Consider the following 25,872-nt stretch of genomic DNA (forward strand, 5'->3'; position numbering starts at 1 on the left):
TGCAGCTATTCAGACGCTGACCAATCACATGCAGCCACGGTCGTTTCATAGGAAAGCTGGTTGCAGAGCAGAACCAACAAGAGAGTGTTTTATAAACGTCCCTGGAAATGACGGCAGCCTCATAATACACAGCCCCGTAATTGTATCCCACCTCCCGGCATCTGCACTAGCTGCCTCTGATGTTCCAGGTAACCCCCTCTATATATTCTTAGTTGGTAGGCTCCTTACACCGAATGGACTATACCATTGCTGAATGAGGTGTTAATATACTTTGTCGCTTTACGACATTTCATGCTTAAAGGGAGTTATATTATAGGTTTGTGTGATTAGCGTTTACTGTGTACAACATATACACTCACCGCGATACGCTCACCACAATTATGTTTATGTTCATCCCCCTCTCTTTTGTGCGTTTTGAAGATTCCAACCGGAAGTGAGGTGTCCGTTGTCTTAACCTGTTCCTGTTTTGGGGTGTTAGTGACAGCAACAGCTGGGAAGAGCGCGGATCATCTGTCACCGGCCGGGGTAATGCGCATTGTGTGCGGGGACATGCAGGGCTGCCACCTAGTGGGGAGGGCTGCTGGCTGCAGTGCTGTGCTGCACATATGGTGGGCAGTAGAGGGACATGGGGTAAGGGAAGGTGATAGAAGTAGAGCAGGTTGTGTAGGAGGACTGACAAGGGATGCTGGCTGTGCAGGAGGACTGACAGGGGATGACAGCTGTGCAGGAGGACTGACAGGGGATGACAGCTGTGCAGGAGGACTGACAGGGGATGACAGCTGTGCTGCACATATGGTGGGCAGTAGAGGGACATGGGGTAAGGGAAGGTGATAGAAGTAGAGCAGGTTGTGTAGGAGGACTGACAAGGGATGCTGGCTTTGCAGGAGGACTGACAGGGGATGACAGCTGTGCAGGGGGACTGACAAGGGATGCTGGCTTTGCAGGAGGACTGACAGGGGATGACAGCTGTGCAGGGGGACTGACAGGGGATGCTGGCTGTGCAGGAGGACTGACAGGGGATGCTGGCTGTGCAGGAGGACTGACAGGGGACGCTGTCTGTGCAGGAGGACTGACAGGGGATGCTGGCTGTGCAGGAGGACTGACTGGATGCTGGCTGTGCAGGAGGACTGACAAGGGATGACAGCTGTGCAGGAGGACTGACAGGGGATGACAGCTGTGCAGGAGGACTGACGGGATGACAGCTGTGCAGGAGGACTGACGGGGGATGCTGGCTGTGCAGGAAGACTGACAGGGGATGCTGGCTGTGCAGGAAGACTGACAGGGGATGCTGGCTGTGCACGAGGACTGACAGGGGTTGCTGGCTGTGCAGGAGGACTGACAGGGGATGCTGGCTGTGCAGGAGGACTGACAGGGGATGCTGGCTGTGCAGGAGGACTGACAAGGAATGACAGCTGTGCAGGAGGACTGACAGGGGATGCTGGCTGTGCAGGAGGACTGACGGGATGCTGGCTGTGCAGGAGGACTGACAAGGGATGCTGGCTGTGCAGGAGGACTGACGGGATGCTGGCTGTGCAGGAGGACTGACGGGATGCTGGCTGTGCAGGAGGACTGACGGGATGCTGGCTGTGCAGGAGGACTGACAAGGGATGCTGGCTGTGCAGGAAGACTGACAAGGGATGACAGCTGTGCAGGAGGACTGACAGGGGATGCTGGCTGTGCAGGAGGACTGACAAGGAATGACAGCTGTGCAGGAGGACTGACAAGGGATGACAGCTGTGCAGGAGGACTGACAAGGGATGACAGCTGTGCAGGAGGACTGACAAGGGATGACAGCTGTGCAGGAGGACTGACAAGGGATGACAGCTGTGCAGGAGGACTGACAAGGGATGACAGCTGTGCAGGAGGACTGACAAGGGATGACAGCTGTGCAGGAGGACTGACGGGATGACAGCTGTGCAGGAGGACTGATGGGATGAGGGCTGTGCAGGAGGACTGACAAATGGATGACGGCTGTGCAAGAGGACTGACAAGGGATGCTGGCTGTGCAGGAAGACTGACAAGGGATGACAGCTGTGCAGGAGGACTGACAAGGGATGACAGCTGTGCAGGAGTACTGACAATGGATGACAGCTGTGCAGGAGTACTGACAATGGATGACAGCTGTGCAGGAGGACTGACAATGGATGACAGCTGTGCAGGAGGACTGACAAGGGATGACAGCTGTGCAGGAGGACTGACAGGGGATGACAGCTGTGCAGGAGGACTGACAGGGGATGACAGCTGTGCAGGAGGACTGACGGCATGACAGCTGTGCAGGAGGACTGACGGGATGCTGGATGTGCAGGATGACTGACAAGGGATGACGGCTGTGCAGGAGGACTGACGGGGGATGACGGCTGTGCAGGAGGACTGACAAGGGATGACGGCTGTGCAGGAGGACTGACGGGGGATGACGGCTGTGCAGGAGGACTGACGGGGGATGACGGCTGTGCAGGAGGACTGACGGGGGATGACGGCTGTGCAGGAGGACTGACGGGGGATGACGGCTGTGCAGGAGGACTGACGGGGGATGACGGCTGTGCAGGAGGACTGACGGGGGATGACGGCTGTGCAGGAGGACTGACGGGGGATGACGGCTGTGCAGGAGGACTGACGGGGGATGACGGCTGTGCAGGAGGACTGACGGGGGATGACGGCTGTGCAGGAGGACTGACGGGGGATGACGGCTGTGCAGGAGGACTGACGGGGGATGACGGCTGTGCAGGAGGACTGACGGGGGATGACGGCTGTGCAGGAGGACTGACGGGGGATGACGGCTGTGCAGGAGGACTGACGGGGGATGACGGCTGTGCAGGAGGACTGACGGGGGATGACGGCTGTGCAGGAGGACTGACGGGGGATGACGGCTGTGCAGGAGGACTGACGGGGGATGACGGCTGTGCAGGAGGACTGACGGGGGATGACGGCTGTGCAGGAGGACTGACGGGGGATGACGGCTGTGCAGGAGGACTGACGGGGGATGACGGCTGTGCAGGAGGACTGACGGGGGATGACGGCTGTGCAGGAGGACTGACGGGGGATGACGGCTGTGCAGGAGGACTGACAGGAATAATGTAAGTGATGCCTTTCATCTCATAGCACTGAGCAATCCCTTATATTGCGTATTCATCTATAGTACTGTGTAATCTCTGGTGTGTACATATGCACTGTTACTATGGTAAGCAGCATGAGCCATACCTAGTGCCACTGTCCCTAATGCTTATGTTGCATAACTGTCAGTTATGATACTGATCATGTAGGTCTCTGCTCAGATGAACGCTGACATCATTTGTCAGAGCCCCCTTGACTGCATTGCTGTAAAAGCCACCTGAGAGGCACTATTATGGGTGCACCGTCCAAGCAGTTTGCTTGTCTATTGCACCCTAGTAATGTGCACACATCCTGTAAAGGTATATAGTGCTGGAATATGTCCGGACACAGTTACAGGTGCATGTATGTATGTGTCCTTCTCATAGCAGCAAATGGATCTATGATGTTGTTGGGCATGGCCATTTAACTATAGTATGGGTTAGGGCTGGGCGGTATACCGTCAAAATACCGATACCGTCTCTGGCGTCGGTTAACCGACCTCAACTTTGCCAGGACGGTATCTGCGGTATTTTTACTATTTTCCTACCTGAGCCCTAAGCGCTGCACAGGCCGGAGGAAGCCTCCTATGTGCAGTCTGTGCAGGGATGCACGGACTGCACATAGGAGACCAGCACCGTGTGTCAGAGCGCCCCTGCCATCCTCCCCCGTCCGGCATATCACAGCGGTCTTCCCGACACAGCAGAGCGGCCCCCACCCGCCTGACACGGCAGAGCAGCCGCCCGCCCGGCATATCGGTCATCCACTTGCCCGACACAGGTATCAGCCCTCCGCCCTCCGCCCACCCGGCACAGCGGTCATCCACTCACCCCACATGGCAGAGCAGCCCCCGGCCGGCCGGCACAGCGGTCATCCACTCACCCCACATGGCAGAGCAGCCCCCGGCCGGCCGGCACAGCGGGTCCCCACTCACCCCACATGGCAGAGCAGCCCCGGCCGGCCGGCACAGCGGGTCCCCACTCACCCCACATGGCAGAGCAGCCCCGGCCGGCCGGCACAGCGGGTCCCCACTCACCCCACATGGCAGAGCAGCCCCCGGCCGGCCGGCACAGCGGGTCCCCACTCACCCCACATGGCAGAGCAGCCCCCGGCCGGCCGATGCGGCCCTTCATGTCCCGTGGATACCACACATGGTCCCATAGTCCACACCGCACACGTGTTCTGCCCTCCCTACATGATCAGATCCTTGTCTGTTCCTAGCTTGTTTAGTGCCAGTAGAGCCATCCTGCCCCAGTCTAGCTCACAGAGCATTGTCTACACTGGATACAAACAGCCTGGACACCAGACTGATACATTGTTCATAGCTAGTCCTGCTCTCAGCTGTATCCAGTGTAGACAATGCTCTGTGAGCTCTACAGACTGATGCATTGTACATTGCTAGTCCTGCTCTCAGCTGTATCCAGTGTAGACAATGCTCTGTGAGCTCTACAGACTGATACATTGTTCATAGCTAGTCCTGCTCTCAGCTGTATCCAGTGTAGACAATGCTCTGTGAGCTCTACAGACTGATGCATTGTACATTGCTAGTCCTGCTCTCAGCTGTATCCAGTGTAGACAATGCTCTGTGAGCTCTACAGACTGATGCATTGTACATAGCTAGTCTTGCTCTGTATCCAGTGTAGACAATGCTCTGTGAGCTCCAGACTGATACATTGTACATGGCTAGTCCTGCTCTCAGCTGTATCCAGTGTAGACAATGCTCTGTGAGCTCCAGACTGATACATTGTACGTAGCTAGTCCTGCTCCCAGCTGTATGCAGTGTAGACAATGCTCTGTGAGCTCCAGACTGATACATTGTACATAGCTAGTCCTGCTCTGTATCCAGTGTAGACAATGCTCTGTGAGCCCCAGACTGATACATTGTACATAGCTAGTCCTGCTCCCAGCTGTATACAGTGTAGACAATGCTCTGTGAGCTCCAGCCTGATACATTGTACATAGCTAGTCCTGCTCTCAGCTGTATCCAGTGTAGACAATGCTCTGTGAGCTCCAGACTGATACATTGTACATAGCTAGTCCTGCTCCCAGCTGTATCCAGTGTAGACAATGCTATGTGAGCTCCAGACTGATACATTGTACATAGCTAGTCCTGCTCCCAGCTGTATACAGTGTAGACAATGCTCTGTGAGCTCCAGACTGATACATTGTACATAGCTAGTTCTGCTCCCAGCTGTATCCAGTGTAGACAATGCTCTGTGAGCTCCAGACTGATACATTGTACATAGCTAGTCCTGCTCCCAGCCGTATCCAGTGTAGACAATGCTCTGTGAGCTCCAGACTGATACATTGTACATGGCTAGTCCTGCGCTCAGCTGTATCCAGTGTAGACAATGCTCTGTATACCTATGTATACACGTCCTGTATTGTGTACATAGCTATATACGTCTGTGTACACATTCTGTAGTGGCTGTATACCTGTATATACACATCCTGTAGTGGCTGTATACCTGTCTATACATGTTCTGTAGTGTGTACATAGCCTTGGTTGCTGCTCAGTTAATTTTTATTATTTTTTTTTACGTTATTGAAACTAAATATTGCGTTTGGCACAACCAAGTGGGTGTGGCTTGTAAAAGGGGCGTGTCATAATTATCGCTCAATTATCGTTACCGCAGTTATATGTACGATAAACCGCGATATAGATTTAGGCCATTATCGCCCAGCCCTAGTATGGGTATATAACCGGCAAGTGTCATAGAGGCAGTGCTAAGCTGCAGCATGCACTCCACCTCCCAGCCCTGCATGATTTATGTACAAAGCTAAGTGCAAGAACCCAAATCCTGTATGTCAGTTATACAGGGCGGGGGGGTGGAAGAGGGAGAAGGCATACATGCTGCAGCTCAGTACCACCACTATGCCACATAATCTTGGAAGGAAAACATGAGAGCAAGCAGCAATTAGCTAAGAGACATATGCATTGTTTTCTCTCTCAATCAGCTATCTGCCCATGTCTGCAGCTCGGAGCTTGTTATAGGGCTGATGACATAGGTATGGTATTGGGTCTTAACCCATTGAAAAAGGTTCATTAAAGGGGTACTGAAGCTTTTTTTTTTCTTTTAAATCAACTGACTTCAGAAAGTGTTATTGATTTGTGAATTACTTCTATTCAAAAATCTCCAGTCTTCCAGTACTTAACAGTTGCTGTATGTCCTGCAGGAAGTGGTGCATTATTTTCATTCTCACACAGTGCTCTCTGCTGCCACCTCTGTCCAAGACAGAAACTGTCCAGAGCAGCAGCAAATCCCCATAGAAAACATTCTGTCTCGGACAGAGGTGTCAGCAGAGAGCTTTGTGTCAGACTGGAAAGAATACACCACTTTTGCTGGGCGTACAGCAGCTGATAAGTATTGGAAGACTTAAGATTTTTAAATAGAAGTAAATTACAAATCTGTATAACTTCCTGAAATCAGTTGATTTGAAAGAAAACGATTTTTGCCTGAGTACCCCTTTAAAACAAGGGACACCTTAAAAAAAAAAAAAAAAAAAAAGGTGCAGAGCACATTTTCTCTATAGGTCTTTATTGAAAATGTATAGTTAGTTTTCTTGTACACTTTGCGAGCTGTATTGTCTCTCTATACTTGTACAGAGACTATATGATTCTCTTCAGCAGGCTGCTGTGTTTCAGCTACCCTCTCTACAGCCTGTGTGCTGTCCTCCAAAGGTTCTTTACCCCCCTGTCAGCTTTTTGAGCTGGTATGTAACCCCACTGTTATCTTCCCCAATGGTCCTGGTAGTAATGTAATAACTCCACCACCTGCCGCAGTGATGAATAATTTTCTTTTACGTTTACATACAGATCATTGCCAGTGTATGTTGTGTCCTTTTGATAGTTAATTGATTTGTATAATATGTTAAGCAAAAACTCCATGGCCAGAGGGATTTCTATCTGCTTGTTTTATAGGAGTTGTATTAATATGCTTTTTCTTCTACTGTTGTTTTAGTTTCTTTTTTGTAATAGTGGTTTTATATATATAGAGAGAGAAAGATGTTTGCTACAGTCACAAAGTGTAATCCAAGGTCCGAAAAAAGTAACAGAGAGTCGGATAATCCTCCTATATTTTGGCTTCCCAGTTCTGTATCCGCCCATAATGACTTCATCCCTGTATACGCCGCTCCTTCCAGTATGATGAACCTGCTGCTTATTTTCTGGAATATTTCAGCATTTTGGACTGTATGTGATAAGTCTTGGTTGAGCAGGTTATATAGAATCTATAAGCAGTTTTTGTTAAAGATGATGTAAGAAGTCAAGCAAAATGCGGTTAGATGTGGAGGCGTCCTGTTACCAGATGTATCCTGCAGGTGCTAGGATGTGCGTCAACAAAACTAGTTTCTATCCCAGCAAACTACTGGCTGCCCTGCTGCCTCTGGTGCTCCTTGTCTATACAATTTATACACAATGGGGGAGATTTATGAAAGGGTGTAAATATACACCTGGTGTAAACTGCCCACAGCAACCAATCACAGCTCCTCTTATATTTTACCAGAGCTGAAAGCTGAGCTGTGATTGGTTGCTGTGGGCATTTTACACCAGGTGTATATTTACACCTTTTCATAAATCTCCCCCAATAGGTTTATCTTTATAGTACTTTGTGATTGTGATGTCCATATGATGTCCAATGTGCTAACATTGACCATACACATGTGCAGTCATGGAGGACCTGTGTTCACTATGGCTGATCTACAGAGGGCAATATTAGTTCTCTTCTTTAAAGGGAAGTTATGAGCAGGTTGCAAGTATCTAACCTGCTGATGTTTCCCTATAGCGCACAAGGCACTGAGGATGAAGGTAAGCTTCTTACCTTCATCCCCTTTGCCATTTCCGTGTAATTTGTAGTTTAATCCATAGGCTAATAAAGCAGATTGGTGCACTGGGAGTGAGACTACCACCCTCAGTCCTCAATTCCGGGGATCCTAAATGGAAACTGTGCAGAGGATGAAGGTAAGCAAATTACCTTCATCCTCAGTGCCCCATGCCCTATAGGGACATATTAACCCAGGGGTGTCAAACTCAGGCTCTCCAGCTGTTTCAGAACTACAATTCCCATCATGCCTGGACAACTAAAGCTTTCTGCGTCTCTCAGAATTAAAATGTGAAGAACACATGGGTCGCCATCATGGCAATGACCCTTTAAATAGGTAGCCCCATTGCAGACAGCCTCTTTCACCTTAGATCCCTCTCAAAATCTGCAATGATACATAGGAAATGTAAAACATGGTGGTCATGTAAATGGTCTCACCTTTTAGTATATTGGTGACACTAGAGCAAGAGCTGCAAGCAAGTGCTGACAGCGCTCCATCGCTTTGTGTAATAGGGGCTTTAGAAAAGGGATTTGAAGAATTATGTCTTTGTGTTTACGGCCATGGTTATCCTTATGTATCAACCCTTTAATGGCATCGCCTGGTTTATAAATAATATCCTGTTAGAAAGTGCTGAGGTAATACAGGGAAGTTCCTGATGTGGCCACCATGGGCATTTCTCTGAAGGACATCCCCACAATACATAGCCAGCCAGTTGGCCCCATGTCCCTGTGGCAGGGAGAATGTGATCAGCACATGTATAGAAATAGGGCTTCTCTTAAGTCCACAATTTACCTGGGGTCTATTTTCCTATGTCAGGTGGGATCAGTATTATGCTGTATGGCCAAAAACTTCAGATTTTGCCACGCCCCTTTACCTGTATCATTTGACACATGATGATACATCCGTAAAGGGATTGTATATTTGGTGCACTAAGCATTGGTAGGAAAGTATATCTGAGACATGTAAGCACATCTGCACATAACAGAGCAATTCCTGAATCTGGACCTTGTTGTCTTACAGACCCTGAGTTGTTCCGAAAACAGCCGTCAGTGCAGAGTTAGAATCCAAACAGAGTATATGTTACAAAGCTGCAACCGTTTCATGCCTGTGACTCCTGACTGTACGGCTGTCACACAGTCATCTACAGGACCTGGCTGAGTGCCACAATGACATCCTGGCTGGACACGTCCTAAGATTAGAGTCACTAGAACTGAACATGTAAAATTGTCATCCGCCTTGCAGAGTTTCAGCTGCCGGCAATGACGTGGTTGTTACTTTGTGCACATACAAAGAATACTTTTATGTTGTATCAGTCAACATGGAACTTCTTGTTTGCTCAGCTTTGGGGAAATGCATTATAACTGGATACTGATGAATGCAGAATGCATAAAGTGTTACATTTCTCGTTCTGTACAGGGTCCAGTCCCTCCCTTGACCGTCAAGATGAGGACAGCGGTAATGACGAGCGCCAGCCTGGCCCTTACAGCTGCAGTGGTGGCTCACGCCTATTACCTCAAGCACCAGTTCTACCCAACCGTTGTGTATCTAACCAAGTCAAGTCCTAGTATGGCTGTAAGTAAAATAGATATAGCAGTGGATAGAGTCCAATATTTATCATTTACTTCAGTGGTATACTGTAGTATTAATTTGTTTATTGGGTGATTTCCCACAGTCTAACAGATACACTTTGACTTTTATATACTAATCCTGTAAGTGTGCAGTGCTTGGAAGATCAAAAATGACATTAAAGGGTCCTTCCTTCATTTTTAAAAATTGAAAGTTTATTGTTTAAGACTTACCGTCACTTTACTGTAATCAGTAGACTTGGTGATATTGATGTTTTTTATATAATATATTATTTATTTAAAAAAATAGGTGAAATCAGAACCACCAGAGCTGTCACTACACTGCCAGCCATAGCTACTGCTAGAGGAGACGACATAGCAGAAGCCAGGGAGGGTCTAGGTACTGCATTGCGTGCTCCCTGACAGTGATTGCAGAGGGCATTACAGAATGGGCCTGTCATCCCTGAGCATGTTAGAGGAGGAGACCGGATGAGTTATTGCAGCTTTTTCATATTATATAGGGCTTTCTTTTTTTTTTTCATACACCCAGATATACTGCGCAGTAGATCTGGGTCGGCTAAGATTCAACAGCTCCTGCGGCTGTCACACAGGTGTCAAGAGAAGAAGCAGGAAGCCTTATGGCCGCCTGCTCTGCTGTGTACACAGCGCTGGCTGACTATTTCAGTGCCACAGTAGACTTTGCAAGAACATTCAGGAATGTCCTTGCAGAGTCACTTGTGGACCAGTCAGACTATATGGTGGTGAAGACCTTTGTTTTCTGTAAGTAAAAAAGAACCTTTGCTACTTATGGGTATGTTCACACTGAGCGAATACGGCGGACAGGTCCAACGCGGAATCCCGCCGTGCTCTGTGTCATGCTGTGAGTGAATGAGAGGGCGCGCGCTCCTCCGCTGCCACCGCTCTCCCCTGAAAGAAGTCACATGTCACTATGAGCGGAGAGCGGCTACTGCGGAGGGGCGCACTCTCTCCCATTGAGATTACGCCTGAGGCAGGCGTAATTCCACGTCAGAGAGTTTCGCCGCGAAATTACGCCTATTTTACTCAGTGTGAACATACCCTATTTCTATAAAAACGGAAATCAGTATTGGTGACAGAGTAATTATCTCGTCTCTGATAACTGTAACCAGTCCTGTACCTGTGTGTGCATCACGTGACGAGCAGGTTTGTATGCCCTGGAAATAAACAAAGACTGTTTCCATTCAATGACCATGTGCAGAAATCTTGAAAAAAGGTGAGGAACTGATAACTTTGGTTTCTTCTCTGTTCCCTTAGGTGCTTTATATACAAGCCTTTGTCCTAGTCTTCCTTCTAGGAAAGTTCATGGGTAAAGTGTTTTTTGGTCAGCTGAGAGCGGCTGAGATGGAGGTAAGATTTGTGGCTGGGACTCTGGAATTTGGGAGCACAGGAGGGGTTGAGTAAGATTTTGTGAGGTCCGGCTTCTGATACAAATATTGCAGTGTTCACCGACTTGTAGGTCTCTGGCTGTTGTGAAACTACTCCCATCATACCCTAACAGCCTACTGCTGTCAGTGCAGGATGGGAATTGTGGTTTTGCAAATGCTTGAGCACCAAAGGTTGGGCAGCTTCAAACTCATAAATACAATGCTAATACTATTTTCATATGCTATGTTCACATTTGCAACCATTTTTGTAGATTGTACTTCACTGATTCTTTAAAAACAACAACAACAAAAAACATAAAAATAACATTGTGTTTCTACAAGCTGTGATGTATCTCAATCATGACTTTTATGATTGCATTCAGATGCACTTTCCTGCATAGTAATTCCTTTTTCTCTGTGGTGTTCTGTTGTCAGCACCTCCTGGAGCGCTCATGGTATGCGGTCACAGAGACCTGTCTGGCTTTTACTGTGTTCCGGGATGACTTCAGCCCAAGATTTGTGGCCCTCTTCACTCTCTTGCTGTTTCTCAAGTGTTTCCACTGGTTGGCCGAGGATCGCGTTGACTTTGTAAGAATCACCTCATTCTTGGAGACATAGAAGAAGCCTGCTCTTTTATTATTCCCCCTATTTTAATCTTAGGATTGATTCTTATTTTCTGTACTTTAATGGAGAATGAGGCCCCATGTCTTTTGTTTTGAATGGATCAGCTACATGTGCACCGCCACTCCATTCATTATTTATGGAGCTACAGAGTACAGCATCTCCAGTGGTCAGACACCCCATGATCTGAAACTTATCCCTAATTTTTTTTTCCAAGACAATCTCTCGCTAATCGCCCCCCCCCCCCCCAGAACCTGCTTTAAAAATAAAGCATTCAGTTTTTTTTTTTTCTTACATAGTGAGGCTGGGTTCACACTACGTATATTTCAGTCAGTATTGTGGTCCTCATATTGCAACCCAAACCAGGAGTGGATTAAAAATACAGAAAGGCTCTGTTCACACAATGTTGAAATTGAGTGGATGGCAAATATTTGCTGTTATTTTCAAACAACGCCTGTTGTATTGAAATAATGGCAGTTATTTACTGTTATATGGCGGCCATCCACTCAATTTCAACATTGTGTGAACAGATCCTTTCTGTGTTTTTAATCCACTCCTGGTTTTGGTTGCAATATGAGGACCACAATACTGACTGAAATATACGTGGTGTGAACCCAGCCTAACATAGTAAATAAGGTTGAAAGAAGACAAGAGTCCATCAGGTTCAACCTAGGGAAATCTTAGTGTGTTGATCCAGGAAGGCAAAAACCCCCATGAGGCAGACAACAATTGCCCCATCACAGGGAGAAAACTTCCTCCCGACTCCAATGGCAACCAGAACTGCTGTTGTTATTCTCATAGCACCTGATTCCCACTACTTTCCCTAAACCAGAATTGTTGGAACAGCAGTGGGGGCAATAGGGCAGATGAGCATGCATGCATTTTTATTTTTAAAGCACAGGACAATCTCTGAGTATCTTCATTTGTTTCAATACAGATGGAGCGCAGTCCAAACATTTCCTGGTTATTCCATTTCCGGATTCTTGGTAAGTGTCCCATATATTATTGATAGTGATGTCTTTACGTGATGCAAGTTTACTGATGTAAAAGGGAACCTGTCTCCTGATGTCACTGTTAGCATATTTACTTCAATGAAATTCTGGAGCCTTATTATTCCCCCTGGAAATGTATGAATAACATCATGTTACCTTTCCCATTGTCATAGCTCCACACGGTCTGACCCTGTTCAGTCAGTGCTGATATCATAGAGATCCACCCTTGTAGAATGATTATGGCTAGTAACCAAAAGGTATAAGGGTAAGTGCACACTACAGAATCCCGACGGAACACCCGTCGCGGATTCCCTAGCTCGCACCTGTTCGCGGACTCTGGCGGACGCACGCATCTCCTCTGCTCCCATGAACTCCATTATATGGTTTGCAAGATTCCGCTGTCCGCCCGTAGATTGAGCGGGTTCATAACCACAGAATGAAGCCTATGGGAGCATTGGAGATGCGCACAGCCGCCAAAGTCCGCGAACGGGTGTGATCTGCGGAATCCGGGACGGGTGTTCCGTAGGAATTCCATAGTGTGCACATAGAAAAACCTTTTACTCTGGAAATCATTTCTCTTAAGGGTACAAACCCACACACCGTATACACAGCAGATACGCAACAAATACGCAGCAAATACGCAGCAGATTTGTTGGTACAGATTTGATGCTGTGTTCAGTTATTTAGATCTAATCTGCTGCGTATTTGCTGCGTATTTGCTGCGTATTTGCTGCGTGTTTGCTGCGTGTTTGCTGCGTATCGCAGCAGTAAATACGCTGCTTATACGGTGTGTGGGTTTATACCCTTAAACAGTTATCTTTCCTGTTGAGTATATGAGCATTATCCCAGCTGCGGTCCTTGCATGTCTTTTGCGGTCTTTTGTTATTTAGCCTGATGTGTAATTCACCAGATAGTTGTTCAGTATCACTTCCTCTTATATTGGCCGTTATGTTTTGCATACAGCTGCCTCCACTATGTTTTATAGCTCAGTGTCACAGTTGTGCCATCGGTTGTTACCAGGTCCATTACATAGATATTTCATCACTTAAAATCCATTACATGGTTGTCTTTGTTACTATGGCTACTTCTGCACTTAACCTTGTATCCTCCGTTATGTAATCGTATTTCACAGTTAATTGTTTATACCGTCTGTACTTTGGGTACTTACCTTGTGTCACTTTTTCCTAGCGCTGATGCTCCTGCTAGGTGTGCTGGACGTTCTCTTTGTATCTCACGCCTATCACAGTTTGGTCACCAGAGGGGCCTCAGTGCAGTTGGTATTTGGATTTGAAGTAAGTAAACGATCTGTGTCATCTGATCAGCTGACACTTGTATCACATCATCATACTTTTTAACATGCATCACAACACAACAACACATACTAAATGCGCTTCCTTCGAAACACTTATTCCAGCATTTTTACCTTTTTAATCTATTCTTGACCCTTAGTGGCAGTGATGACACCAATTCCCATTCATTTTTTTAAGGATCTGAAGGCCCTATTACACGGGCTGATCCAGAGGACCAAACAACCACCGACTGTCAGGTCAGTGGTTGCTTGCTCCTCGTTCCCCGATCGCTGCCAGCGCTATTACACGCGCCACGAGTGAACGGGTAAGTGGGGAGGGGGGGTAAGGGTGTGCGGGGAGCTGCTGGGGGTTGCCCGGGCGATCGTCAGATCATCCGGGAAGCCCATAGGAGATAGCAGCCATCTGCTGCTGTCGCTCCTATTACACAGAGCGGCAGATCATTGCTAGGCTGATCGTTCTGCTTCAGCCTGTTGAAAGACTATGATCTGTCGGCTGATCAATGTCTTCTATTACATGAAGCGATTATCGGCGATATCGGACGATAATCGCTATGTGTAATAGGGCCTTTAGTGGTCCTCACTTACGGTCATGGTGAAAACTGTTAATCCCCATATTAGAATATTTTTCTGTGTGTTTCTAACTTACCCCCCAATAAAGTTGGATATTTTAAACAATCTATAATTACCCCATTTACATGCAGTAGAACAATAGCCATAGAGAATGCTGCAGATTTAGGTTTGTTGTTCTGTGAGTTTCACATTCTTAAAAGGAACCTGTTAGCTAAATTTCAATACTAATCCAGCCACAACATGTTTTGCATCAGATGATAACTAGAGATGAACGAACCTCATGGAGGGCCATTGGATGATGTTGGACTCTCTCTGCCATGTTAATCACGCTTCAGTAGACATAAAGGCAGCCAATCACTAGAAAATCACCCCCCTGCAGCTCTAAATACATTGCTATACGACCCCAGCACTGTTTCCAGCCATATCAGTAATCTCCACGATCTTTACTATGTACTTAATGTACTATGTAAATCCTACCTATGTAGGCATGATGGCGGTCCTCAGCTGCTAACCAGTCATTGTTGGCGGAACACCTCTTCAGCATTCGCACCTCCCTTGGAGCATTGGCATTTAAGAATGGCCTCTCTGTGAGGCTTCCATAAGCTGACGCTGGCAGGGAGGTGTGATTGCCGAAGCTGTTTCCCGCCAGCCGTGACTAGTTAGCAGCTGTGCATCGCTTACATGCCTATATAGGTAGGATTTACAAAGTACGTTTTCAGGCCATATAACATTCATAACAATTACTTGAATTGCTAGAAACTGTTCTGGGGACCATATAGCAATGTATTTATAGTGGCAGGGGGGATTTTCTAGTGATTGGTTCCCTTTATCTGTGTGACTAGGTCAATGCCAAGTATAATCTGTAGGGTTACTGTCTGTTCAGAATATTTTGGCCAAATATAAAAAAGAAAATAATCTGATATTGTAATAAAAAACTGTAAATGTAGACTAGAGGGACTACGGGCCCTATTACACAGGGCAATTATTGGATTGTCAGGCCGAGATGCTATGTAAACAAGCCTTTTGGCATTAAAAACCAGCAGTAAGGGAAATCCTCAGAATTCGGTAAAATGTTGCTTTTAATATTTTACTATATGTAGTTGTATAGGATTTACTTCCGGTAGTTACTTTTTTTTAATTTTACTGACTGCCATTCATTTTCTCCCCAATTTCCCAGTATGCCATCCTCATGACGATGATTCTCACAGTCTTCATAAAGTATGTTCTTCACTCTGTGGATCTTCAGAGCGAGAATCCATGGGACAATAAAGCAGTCTACATGCTCTACACTGAACTACTGACTGGTAAGCTCCAGTTTTGTCTGTCAGTAGCTCTCCCCAATCGACCGAAAGAGTTTTCTTTAGAGGTGTATCGCCAGACTTGCGTAGTGTCAAGTGCAGAGGTGGTGAAGCGGCTTTTTAGTATTTACACCGTGACATTCCCTATTTTAAGGAATAAGGTAACACAGTGGGCAAATGTATGCTCTGTATATTGCCTGGTAAAGAATCTGGAGGTATGCTGCATAACACACTCTCACTCAGTAAAGAAGAGACTCCCGGCATTGTGCACTAAATCTTCAGGCATAACATTGTCTGTGTTGCTCGTCATATGAGTTACGGTAACTTAAAAAAAACAACAACTTTGTGTTACAAAGACATGTCAAAAGTTTTGCTTCCTCTGGGTGTTGCTAGAACAAAACAGGACAGAAAAGCGAAACTGAGAGCTGGGCCCCTTTGGCCTCCATTAACATTCTCTATATCTGTAATGTTAGTGGAATAGGTACTGCGCTTAGGGCAGAGATGAGAATCGTAGGCTGAGTGGTGGTACTCATGTAACGTTTTTACCATCTTTTTTTGTTTTGTGTGAATATATATTTTTTAGCTACCTCTTGATGATGGGATTTTTATTGTCCTTCTCCTTTTCTGCAGGCTTTATAAAGGTTTTGCTGTACATGGCTTTCATGACAATCATGGTTAAAGTCCACACATTCCCATTATTTGCAATCCGACCAATGTATCTGGCAATGAGGTAAGAGAAGTGAAGTTAAAATCTTTAAAACTAGTTCCATGGATTTGCCACTAATGTTACAGTATGATTATAATTGTTTGCCCATTCCATTGTCCTTGTCTGAACCAGACAACATGGTTCTGGGGCTTTGTTTCTTGAAGGGTCTAGCGACTGTATATCATAAATACAGGCTAAACTTTGCTTTGCATTGGCCTTATGTTGTGTGGGCGTGCTTGTAGTTTTATAAATTCCACAGAATAATCTTCGGACATGGCCGAGTGAAGGTTAATCCAGATGAGCACAAATGTAAATACTAGTTTATTAGCAGAAGGTAATGACACATTTGTGGCTGTAGAGCCATGACACCCCACCTACCACATAAACAGCACACTGTAAAGATGGTTTCACAGATATGATTTCTAGCTGTATTTATTTAATCCACTGTCATTATACCGATGCGTCATTTCAGTGTATTACTTAATTGTTCTATGCAACTGATTCAGAGATATCCTCCTGAATAGTAAGGATTCTGAGCACCGCACACTAATCCTCTCCCTATTATGTGCGTGTGCTCAGTAGTCCTAGATATTCATGTGCACCAGCTTCCTCTGCCTACAGAACGCTTATTAGCAGTTGTCTGTCTATACAAGAGCTACACAAGAAACAACAAGCTGAGTTTACATAGCAGAATATATCTTTATTAAATACATGATTCGTAAGAAAGAACATTAAAAAAAGGGAGAACCATACATTAAAAAGACTCCAGGACGAAGGTCACAAAACGCACGTCAGGGTGGTGGCGTCCCAGAGGAACCTTACCCAGTATCTACTGTAAGTAACAATAAGGCTGCATTCACATGTTCGGAACACGGACGTGGAATGCCTGTAACAGACTTCTCCCCCGCCCTGGGCAGCATCTGTGATAAGATGCTGGGAGCGGGGGAACTGTATAGATATGCACTGCGCTGTAATGAATTAGCCGCAAAGCACTGTCATTGCAGTGCGGCGCATATCTGTACAGTTCCCCTGCTCCCAGCATCTTATCGTAGATGCTGCCCGGGTGGGGGAGAAGTCCGTTACAGGCATTCCACGTCCGTGTTCTGTGCGGAACATGGAACGTGTGAATGCAGCCTAAGACTTTTTCCCAAACCATAGTGGGGTAGAATAATAAAATAGGAATATATTGCATCCAATAGGGATTGGTATTATTACTGTTTGGTGGCACTTTACATTTATATTCCCCATTTGGACCAGTTTGAAAAGAGGCTAATAAATGTACATGCATTTTTTCTTTTTAATGTGTGTGGTGAGAATTTATTCATAATACAATCATTGTTAAACATCCTCTGGAACTGCCACTGTCTTTTTAAAAAATAGTTCTCTCCCTTTTTTAATGTTCTTTCTTACAAATCCATGTGTTTTAATAAAGATATGTTCTGCTATGTAAACTCATCTTGTTGTTTCTTGTGTAGCTGTATGAATTATAGCTGAGGTAGTGTAAAGGCCTATGCACATATGGATAGCACTGACTGAATAATAGTAATTAAAAGGTGTATACAGACAAAGTGGTTTGGTGTTATACTTACCGTATAGGCAGACAGCTGTCGGTAAGCAGCCGGAGGGTAAAGGAAGTGGTGCGTCACAAAGGAGTATATCTGGAGAAGGGCTGAACAAAATTATGTAAGTAATACACCATTCTGTTCAGCCTTCATTTAAGGAAGCATACACTTAGCAACAGATTCCCATTAAAATAGCTCAAATCAGCTTGTAACATGGCTAGTGACTGCCCACATCCAGAAAAAAATCTGCAGATGAACCATTGTGTAAATTGTAATTCGACCAGAAAATGGGACAATGATCTCGATTCTAGTTCTATATTCCCATAATACAGGGTGAGTTTGGTTCCTGGGTGAAGAGACCGTTTCCCATTCTTTCTTCCTTTTATTTTCCTCCAGGCAATTTAAGAAGGCCGTTACTGACGCCATCATGTCAAGGAGAGCTATCCGCAACATGAACACCCTGTGAGTAAATACACTGTCACCACTTTACAACTGTAACCAAATGATACTCAACCTTCAAGCATCAGTTATATTTAGGTTCAACATGTTGTATTAATCTTAAAAGTGATCTTAAGAGTTTACAAAGGAAGTGTAACCTGTCTGTGCGAGAGGCCGTGCCTGCTACTTCAGCTGATCTTATTCACTTGAACAGGACAAGGTGCAATAGGAGGCACAGCCACTGGTGGTGCTGTCTGCCCTTCATGGTGTTTATTGGTAGGGGCCCCAGAAGCCTATCTCGGGGATAATTGTAAATACTCCATTGGAAAGAATTTATTTTCAGGGGGAATGCATCCACAGGTAATGGCAGTATAAGTTTCCAAAAATATTGGAAACATTAGGAAATAGGTAAAAAAAAAAGAATATAGTTGTTACTGCATAGCAAATGTAAAGTTTCTGATTCATACGGCACCTACAGGTATCCAGATGCCACACCCGAGGAGCTGCAGGCAATGGACAATGTGTGCATCATCTGCAGGGAGGAGATGGTAACAGGAGCAAAGAGACTTCCCTGCAACCACATCTTCCATACCAGGTTAGCATAGTCCCATGTAAAGAGAACCATGCATGTTATGTCTTCTGTTTCACAAAACTATATAAAAACCCAGAATAGACATGTCATGTTTGTACTTTATATTGGTCTGTTTGGCCTTTTAACACTGCAGTACCCTAGTAGGCATGCTGTTAGTCCATTGATGAAGATATAAGTGCTAGAGAGGTGCTGAATAGAGATGAGCGAACCTCGAACATGCTCGAGTCGATCCAAACCCAAACGTTCGGCATTTGATTAGCGGTGGCTGGTGAACTTGGATAAAGCCCTAAGGCTATGTGGAAAACATGGATATTGGCTGTATCCATGTTTTCCAGACAACCTTAGAGCTTTATCCAAGTTCAGCAGCCCCCGCTAATCAAATGGCGAATGTTTGGGTTCGGAAGGACCCGAACCCGCTTCGCTCATCTCTAGTGCTGAAGCTTGGACCGCTGCCATTCTAATACCAATGACCTGTCCTGAGGATAGGTCATCATTCTTATAAACCTGGATAACTGTTTAACTCTTCGTCTGCCTGCATTAAATGCTAAACTAACTTTTTTCTTCCATTTCCAGTTGTTTGCGTTCTTGGTTCCAAAGACAACAGACTTGTCCCACATGTCGAATGGATGTCCTTAGAGCTTCTCTGCCTACACAGACTCAAGCACCTGTCGATCAGCCTGACCCTGCCCAGCAGCCTCATGCAGCGCCTGCACAGCCCACTCCAGTTATCCCCCCACCCCCTAACTGTAAGTCATGCAGTTTGTTTCCTTTCTAGAACTAGTTCAAGATAAAGTCCCGAGTCATTGTAGTTACTTGCTCTTTTTTGTTTTGTATTTTCTTTTAGTCCCTCCAGGGATGCTCCCACCTTTTCCTCCAGGAATGTTTCCACTTTGGCCTCCGATGGGTCCTTTTCCACCAGTCCCTGGGGCTCCTGGAGCCAATGTCCCTGAGGAAGCAAATGCTGGACCCTCCACTGGTATGATTCTTGTTTAATAACTGTTTTAGTGTAACAAAGTAAAATTAAAAATATCAACACAGAAGTCAAGGGTGGCAAAAATCAAAAAGGCTAGTCCTCAAGTCTAAATGTAACAAGGCCAACATACGATAAAATGAATAGAGGGCATAAAGTTTTTGTAAAATTTTATTCTGTTCAGTTTCTATGGTAGACTGTTTATTCAAATAGTGATTTCCTTAGAGGAGGAACCTGTCTTTACAATCTATGGTGATTTGGCTGACTCCCCTCCATATAAGGCCATGAATTACATATATATTTTTCCAGTAATTTCTTCTGTAACATACAATGGATATGTTCCTCATTCTGTTTTCTGCAGCATCTGCTCCTAGGCCTAGTGAAGCGTCTAACACCAGTGGTTCTGATTCATCAGCAGGGACATCTCTGCCAGGCTTTCCATTCCCACCTCCATTTTTAGGAATGCCACTGTTTCCACCATTTGGTATGATAATGTTTCCATATCTCAATTTACTATTCTTTGCATAGAAGTGATATATAATCTAATTGGGGTAATGTGTTTTTTCTTAGGTTTGCCACCCATGCCAATGCCTCCTGCTGGTTTTGCAGGTATGACAGATGAGGAATTGAGGGCAATGGAGGGTCATGAAAGGCAGAATCTGGAGGCCAGGCTTCAGTGTCTTCAGAACATCCATACTCTACTAGATGCTGCCATGTTACAGATAAACCAATATCTCACAGTGTTGGCAACAATTGGGTAAGAACAACACGAGTAGCCCAACCTACACTATACCACCACTGTAGATTATTTGTAAGTAGATGTCCCTTTTCAGACTGGATATTAGTGAATATTAGCCTTTTTAACATATAGTGCCCACATCACTGGTAAACACTGAAGACTGTGATAAAACTTGAAACCAGTATTGAATCCATGGTTTGCCTGGTACATACCTTATTTCAAGATGTTGTATCTGGCACACCTTGTATGTGAATCCTCAGTGCCTTTTTTGGAAATGTTTTAGTTTATTAGATATGTAAATGGGACGGTTTGGTGCACTGGGGTAGGGCTACCTCAGTGCAATACATTGTCACAATTTACTAATTTCCTGTAATTAACCAGTGTGAGTGACAGAAACAATAACACTTAGCTGCTCTGTCTGAAAACACTTTTTCTCATCAGTGGCTTTTTGTCATATCTCCATGCTTTACTCACACTACTGTTTGCTCACCAGGGAGGCGATGCACATCCAGAAAAAAAGAAGCAAATGTACCAGATATTACCATCAATAGACCAGCTCCAGCACAGGGATGCCAGTGCTTTGGTCCTTTTTTGAACCACGGCCTGGTACCTGTGCACGGCGCCGGTCTATTCCTGGTCCCCTGGCCAGCCTCCCCTCTGTGACGTGGCTCCATTGATTCTAATGGAGACGTGTCACAGAGGGGAGGGGGTTTACTCCCACTGGACCCAGTCTATTGATGTTAAAATCTTAAAGTGATGGATCTGCTGGTACATTTGCTTTAACCAATGTGGGTTGTTAGTGATGTCCGTGCAACCCTTGCCCAAACAGTTAATACTTTACCTGTCCACGTTCCTGGTGTTCTCCTGGGACTGTCGCGGCCAGTGATTAGCTGAGCGGCCTGTCAGCTCAGACAGGCTGCCCTAAAGCTGCAGCGTGCGGTGCTGGGACACAAAGCACAGGAGACCGGTAGCGTGGACAGGTAATGTATTGTTTGGGCAATTGTCAGCTGCACATTGCCATTACACATAGGGATGCGTGGTCAATGGCCAAAGATTTTAGTCTGGGCCGATTATCGCTCTGTGTAATAGGGCTCTTCTATTTTTTATATGATTCTTCATTGTCAAATTCAAAGAGGAATGACAAGGCTACGACTTTTTTCTTTTCCAATCCACAGGCCGCCTCGTTCTCCTACTGTGCCCTCTACACAGTCTCCAGTAGTTATGACCGATGTAGTTTCATCCAGTCAGCCTGAACAAGTTCCTGCTCCTGATATATCCTCAGCCGTCCCCGAGGCCTCCCAGTCAGGTACTCCTACTGCAGTGCTTATGATCTGTCTAATGGTGCGTTCACACGTGCAGGATCTGTAACAGATTCGATGGGCCAGAGTTGCTTTGAATTGAATCTGCAACTTCTAAGCTGGGTTTAACCTGCGTTTTTGCTGTCCTTTTAACAGATTTGTTTAATAAAAAAAAAAAACACGGATGAAAGGATGCATTTATTTGCATCTGTTTTACCATTGCCTTCTATTATAAAAAAAAAAAAAAATAATAATAAATAATGAAAACCATTTTTTTTTTTTTTTTTTTTTTTTTTTTTTTTTTTTTTTTTTTTTGGGCATACACCAAAAACGTGGTCGACCACATTTTTTGTATAAACTACAAGCTAATATACATATATAGTGGTATCTCAGTTGAAGAGCGTTTTGCAAGAAGAGCTCACAGTTTTTCAAGATTGTAACTTTAAGTGCTTTGGTTTAACAGCTTCCTGTACTGGGGGGGGACGGACATGGTCTGCATAGTGGGGTCTAAAGCACTGTACTCTGACCTAGGAAGTCTCCTCACCTTCCAAATCATAGCAGATCCACTTCAGGCTGGGGCTTTAAAGGGGTATTCCCCCCAAGAGCTAAGAAAATAAAATGCTCCCAGCTGGTCTTACTCCCCCAAGTCCCCCTGAGAATTTTGAGCCATCCCCCATCTTTCTAGCTGCTTCCGTTCCATAGTTACAAGTTTTTTTTTTTTTTTAAAAAGCCTGCTTATATCCAACATGGCGCTGGCCAGAAAACTACATCACCCATCATGCAATGCTTATGCTTGATTGGTAAATGATGTAGCAGAGCTGACATCCACAAGATATAGCAGAGTTGATTGGGCGGCATAGCAGAGTTGTGGGATATGGGGGGGGGGGGGCTGTAAAAGTGGTTGTGCCACAGCAGGGGGGCATTGTTGAACGGCAATAACGCCGCGGGTGAGTAGCGGGAGTGGGGGGGGGGGGTGCTGCAGGCTAGTCAAACAGGGGGGGCTGAGCAGGGGTGAGTGTTTTGCCTTGGGTGAGCGGGGGTGATGCAGCCGACGAGTCACGGTGGGGGGGGGGGGGGGGGGGGGGGGGGAGAGTTGTGACACTTCTCCCTGCACACACACAGCCGACGGTGTGTGTGGAGGGAGAAGTGTCACAGCGCAGCACAGGAGTGGGCATGGTTGGATGTGGGAGGGGGGAGCGGGCCAGGGCTTTATAGGAGCAGGCATCTTTGGATCTGGGGGGGGCGGTCTGGGGAAACACGTGAGCAGGCATGGTTGGACCTTGGGGGGGGGGGGGAGGAGGGCCGGGGGATCACAGGAGTGGGAATGGTTGGATGTGGGGGGGGGGGAGATGTCACAGCACAGGGGCGAGCCGGGGGGCTTACAGGAGCGGGCATGGTTGTGTGTGTGAGTGGGGGGAGGGGTCACAGCAGCACTGGAGGAAGCTGCGTGAGACTGTAGTTATCATCCCTCTCTTCAGTGAGCTGGGTTAACCCAGCCCATTGAAGAGACTGAGGACACGTGATGCCGTCTCGGAGGTGCGGGCCAGGAGCAGGGAGTGTGTCGGGTTGGACAACAGCAGAACTGTGCAGAAGCCATAATAAATTGATATTGGAAAGATGTAAAGCTACGGGTGGGCAACATATTAATGCAAAAATAATTTTGGGGGGAATACCCCTTTAATCATGGGACAGTACTGTGGAGGTAATCTCTTCATAGCTGTAACCCCACTCTCCCCGGACAGAAAGTGCTGCATGTATGTCTGTCCTGCTCATTCCTCCATGCTCCCTGCAGTCTATGTCAGCCCTTGTGTTTCCCATCCTCTCCATTCCTGCTGTGTGCCTGCACTTACACTCAGCTATACACATTGCTGCTGCAATGTGCCTGCACTTACACTCCTCCATTCACACTGCTGTATATAAAGTTTCTGTCTCTGTCCTCCCGCACAGCTCTGTGACTCTCACTTCCTGATTGGTCCATGCTGAACACACACCCTCTTCCCCATTGCTGTCATGTGACCACACAGACCTCTGACAGCAGCCCTGCTTCTCTATTCTAGCCTGTTGTACTACACTACTGCATTATGGGGATCTGCAGCTCCATCCTGTATCTACAAACTGCTGCTGTTTTTTTTCAGGTTTATGCACTATACATTATACTCCACATGCTTATTGCTATACTGTACAGTAAGTTATATCATCACATACTCAGCTGTTTCTAAATGTTTGTTTTATTAGCTTTACATGTTGTTCAGAAAAAAATATTTTGGGGTGTGGAACCAATTGTCTGCCTTTCAATGATTTCTTATGGGAAAATTTGGTTTGGTTTAAGAGTGGATTTGAATTACAAGCACAGTCCTGGAATGAATTATGCTTGTAATCCAAGGCACCACATATATATATATAATGGAAGTTGATAAAAATTGGACTTTAACAGATGCTTCCGGTTTTTCCATAGAACAGATCAGTTAGACAGCAAAAACAGTGTAAACCCAACTCTACTGTGACTTACAACTTAACATGAAAGTATAACTTTTACCAGCAGTTCAAGAAGAATCTACCAGTGAAGAGATCACCGACATTTCTGAAGCTGGCACCTCAACAGAAGAACCAGACACTGCAGAGCTACGAAGACGCAGACTTCAGAAACTGGAAACGGGTACCTCTGAATCTCACTGAGGCTTTGCTTCTGTCCTCACGGGCCCAATGAACTGTTTATACAGAACAGATGAGATTCTTTTGAACTTTGAATGAAAGCCTGACAAGACTTAAGCTGGACTTCTATAAATATATATTTTTTAAGGACACAACCCAGGCTCTTCATGAAAATGCTTGTTGAATGGGGCAACACTTATGACCTCATTAAACGTGTTGGACTTGTTTCAGTAAAATTAAATATTGGACTGGTCTATTTTACTGTATGAACTTTAATTTAATTATGAACATATTTTTATCCATTAAAGGGGTATTCCCATATGGGGACATTTATGACATATCCACAGTATAGATGCAGGTCTCACCACAGACCCATCCTATGGCTAGATCTAGGGCCCCTTCCAGCTGCTAGAGGTGAACAGGAACCCAAAACACAGCCGAGCCAGGTGCTTTAAACAGTTTGTGGAACTCCCATTGGGCTCCATTCAAATTAAGGCTATGTTCACACTACGGAATACCAGTGGAAATTTCAAGCGAAGGCCGCGTGGCCTCTGCTTGAAATTTTCAATGGTATTCTGTAGTGTGAACATACCCTAACGACAACTTAGTAAAATAAGCTGTTTGGCATTTTTTGGCAGCAGCAACTAGGCCAGAGGCCCCACCTCTATCAGACAATTAATATACAGATGGGAATACCCTTTTAACATACAGAACCATAGTAGTGACATGAATGAAAACTGCCTAAAATAAGGGCTGAATGTAAATTAAGGATCCCATTGCTGGTTCTATCAAATATGCACCAAAAATGTGTTTATTTTTTCCTCTTCTGTATTTTTCTTTTCATAGAAAGCGACCAATAATGGGTAAGGCAACAATGAAAGAATAAACTGCTTATTTCCACAATGATTGTAGCAAAGATATCAATTTAGGTAGACCCTAATGAATGAAAGTTACCGGGATGCTTTTATACAGTTATAACGCAGCTCTATTGATTCTAATGGAGCCATGTCACAGAAAGGAGAACAATGGGCCTGCCCCCAGTGTAGGCCGGTGCCCCCAAAAAGAATGGTGCCACGTGGCAGCGGTCCAAAAAAAGGTATACTACTAAAGATGAGCGAATCTACAGTAGGAGCAAAGTGCTTCCTTCCTACAAGCATTCTCATCAGGCTGTGGGCTTTGATGTCTGCTCCATGACGCTGCTCCCCAGGTGCTTGGAAAAGATGGATACAGTCCTGAGTAACTTCTCCCT

General features: G+C 45.7%; 2 protein-coding genes across 4 annotated transcripts in view; one reads left to right on the forward strand and one right to left on the reverse strand.

Annotated features, from left to right (window-relative positions):
• The window catches only part of LOC138788077 (speedy protein 1-B-like), a 36,128-nt gene extending 35,643 nt beyond the window's left edge, over nt 1-485 (reverse strand). The window contains exon 1 of the mRNA XM_069965573.1: nt 360-485. The gene's annotated coding sequence lies outside the window, so the exon portion shown is untranslated. The remainder of the gene's footprint in view (nt 1-359) is intronic.
• On the forward strand, nt 30-25,526 carry SYVN1 (synoviolin 1). 3 transcript variants are annotated; one of them, XM_069965567.1, is made up of 17 exons: nt 30-188; nt 421-525; nt 9,325-9,480; nt 10,767-10,859; nt 11,312-11,464; nt 12,435-12,483; nt 13,678-13,781; nt 15,546-15,672; nt 16,297-16,396; nt 18,331-18,396; nt 18,851-18,967; nt 19,538-19,710; nt 19,809-19,940; nt 20,296-20,418; nt 20,505-20,691; nt 21,849-21,979; nt 24,511-25,526. In XM_069965567.1, the coding sequence occupies exons 1-17, from the start codon at nt 180-182 to the stop codon at nt 24,645-24,647; spliced, it is 1,962 nt and encodes a 653-aa protein (XP_069821668.1). In that variant the 5' UTR covers nt 30-179; the 3' UTR covers nt 24,648-25,526. The 3 variants fall into 3 exon arrangements, with proteins under 3 accessions (XP_069821668.1, XP_069821669.1, XP_069821670.1); XM_069965568.1 differs by having other exon boundaries at nt 24,514-25,526; XM_069965569.1 differs by lacking the exon at nt 421-525 and having other exon boundaries at nt 31-188.
• Nucleotides 25,527-25,872: the final 346 nt, after the last annotated feature.

This window comes from Dendropsophus ebraccatus, chromosome 4 (assembly GCF_027789765.1).
Source record: "Dendropsophus ebraccatus isolate aDenEbr1 chromosome 4, aDenEbr1.pat, whole genome shotgun sequence".
NCBI classification, from domain to species: Eukaryota; Metazoa; Chordata; class Amphibia; order Anura; family Hylidae; genus Dendropsophus; species Dendropsophus ebraccatus.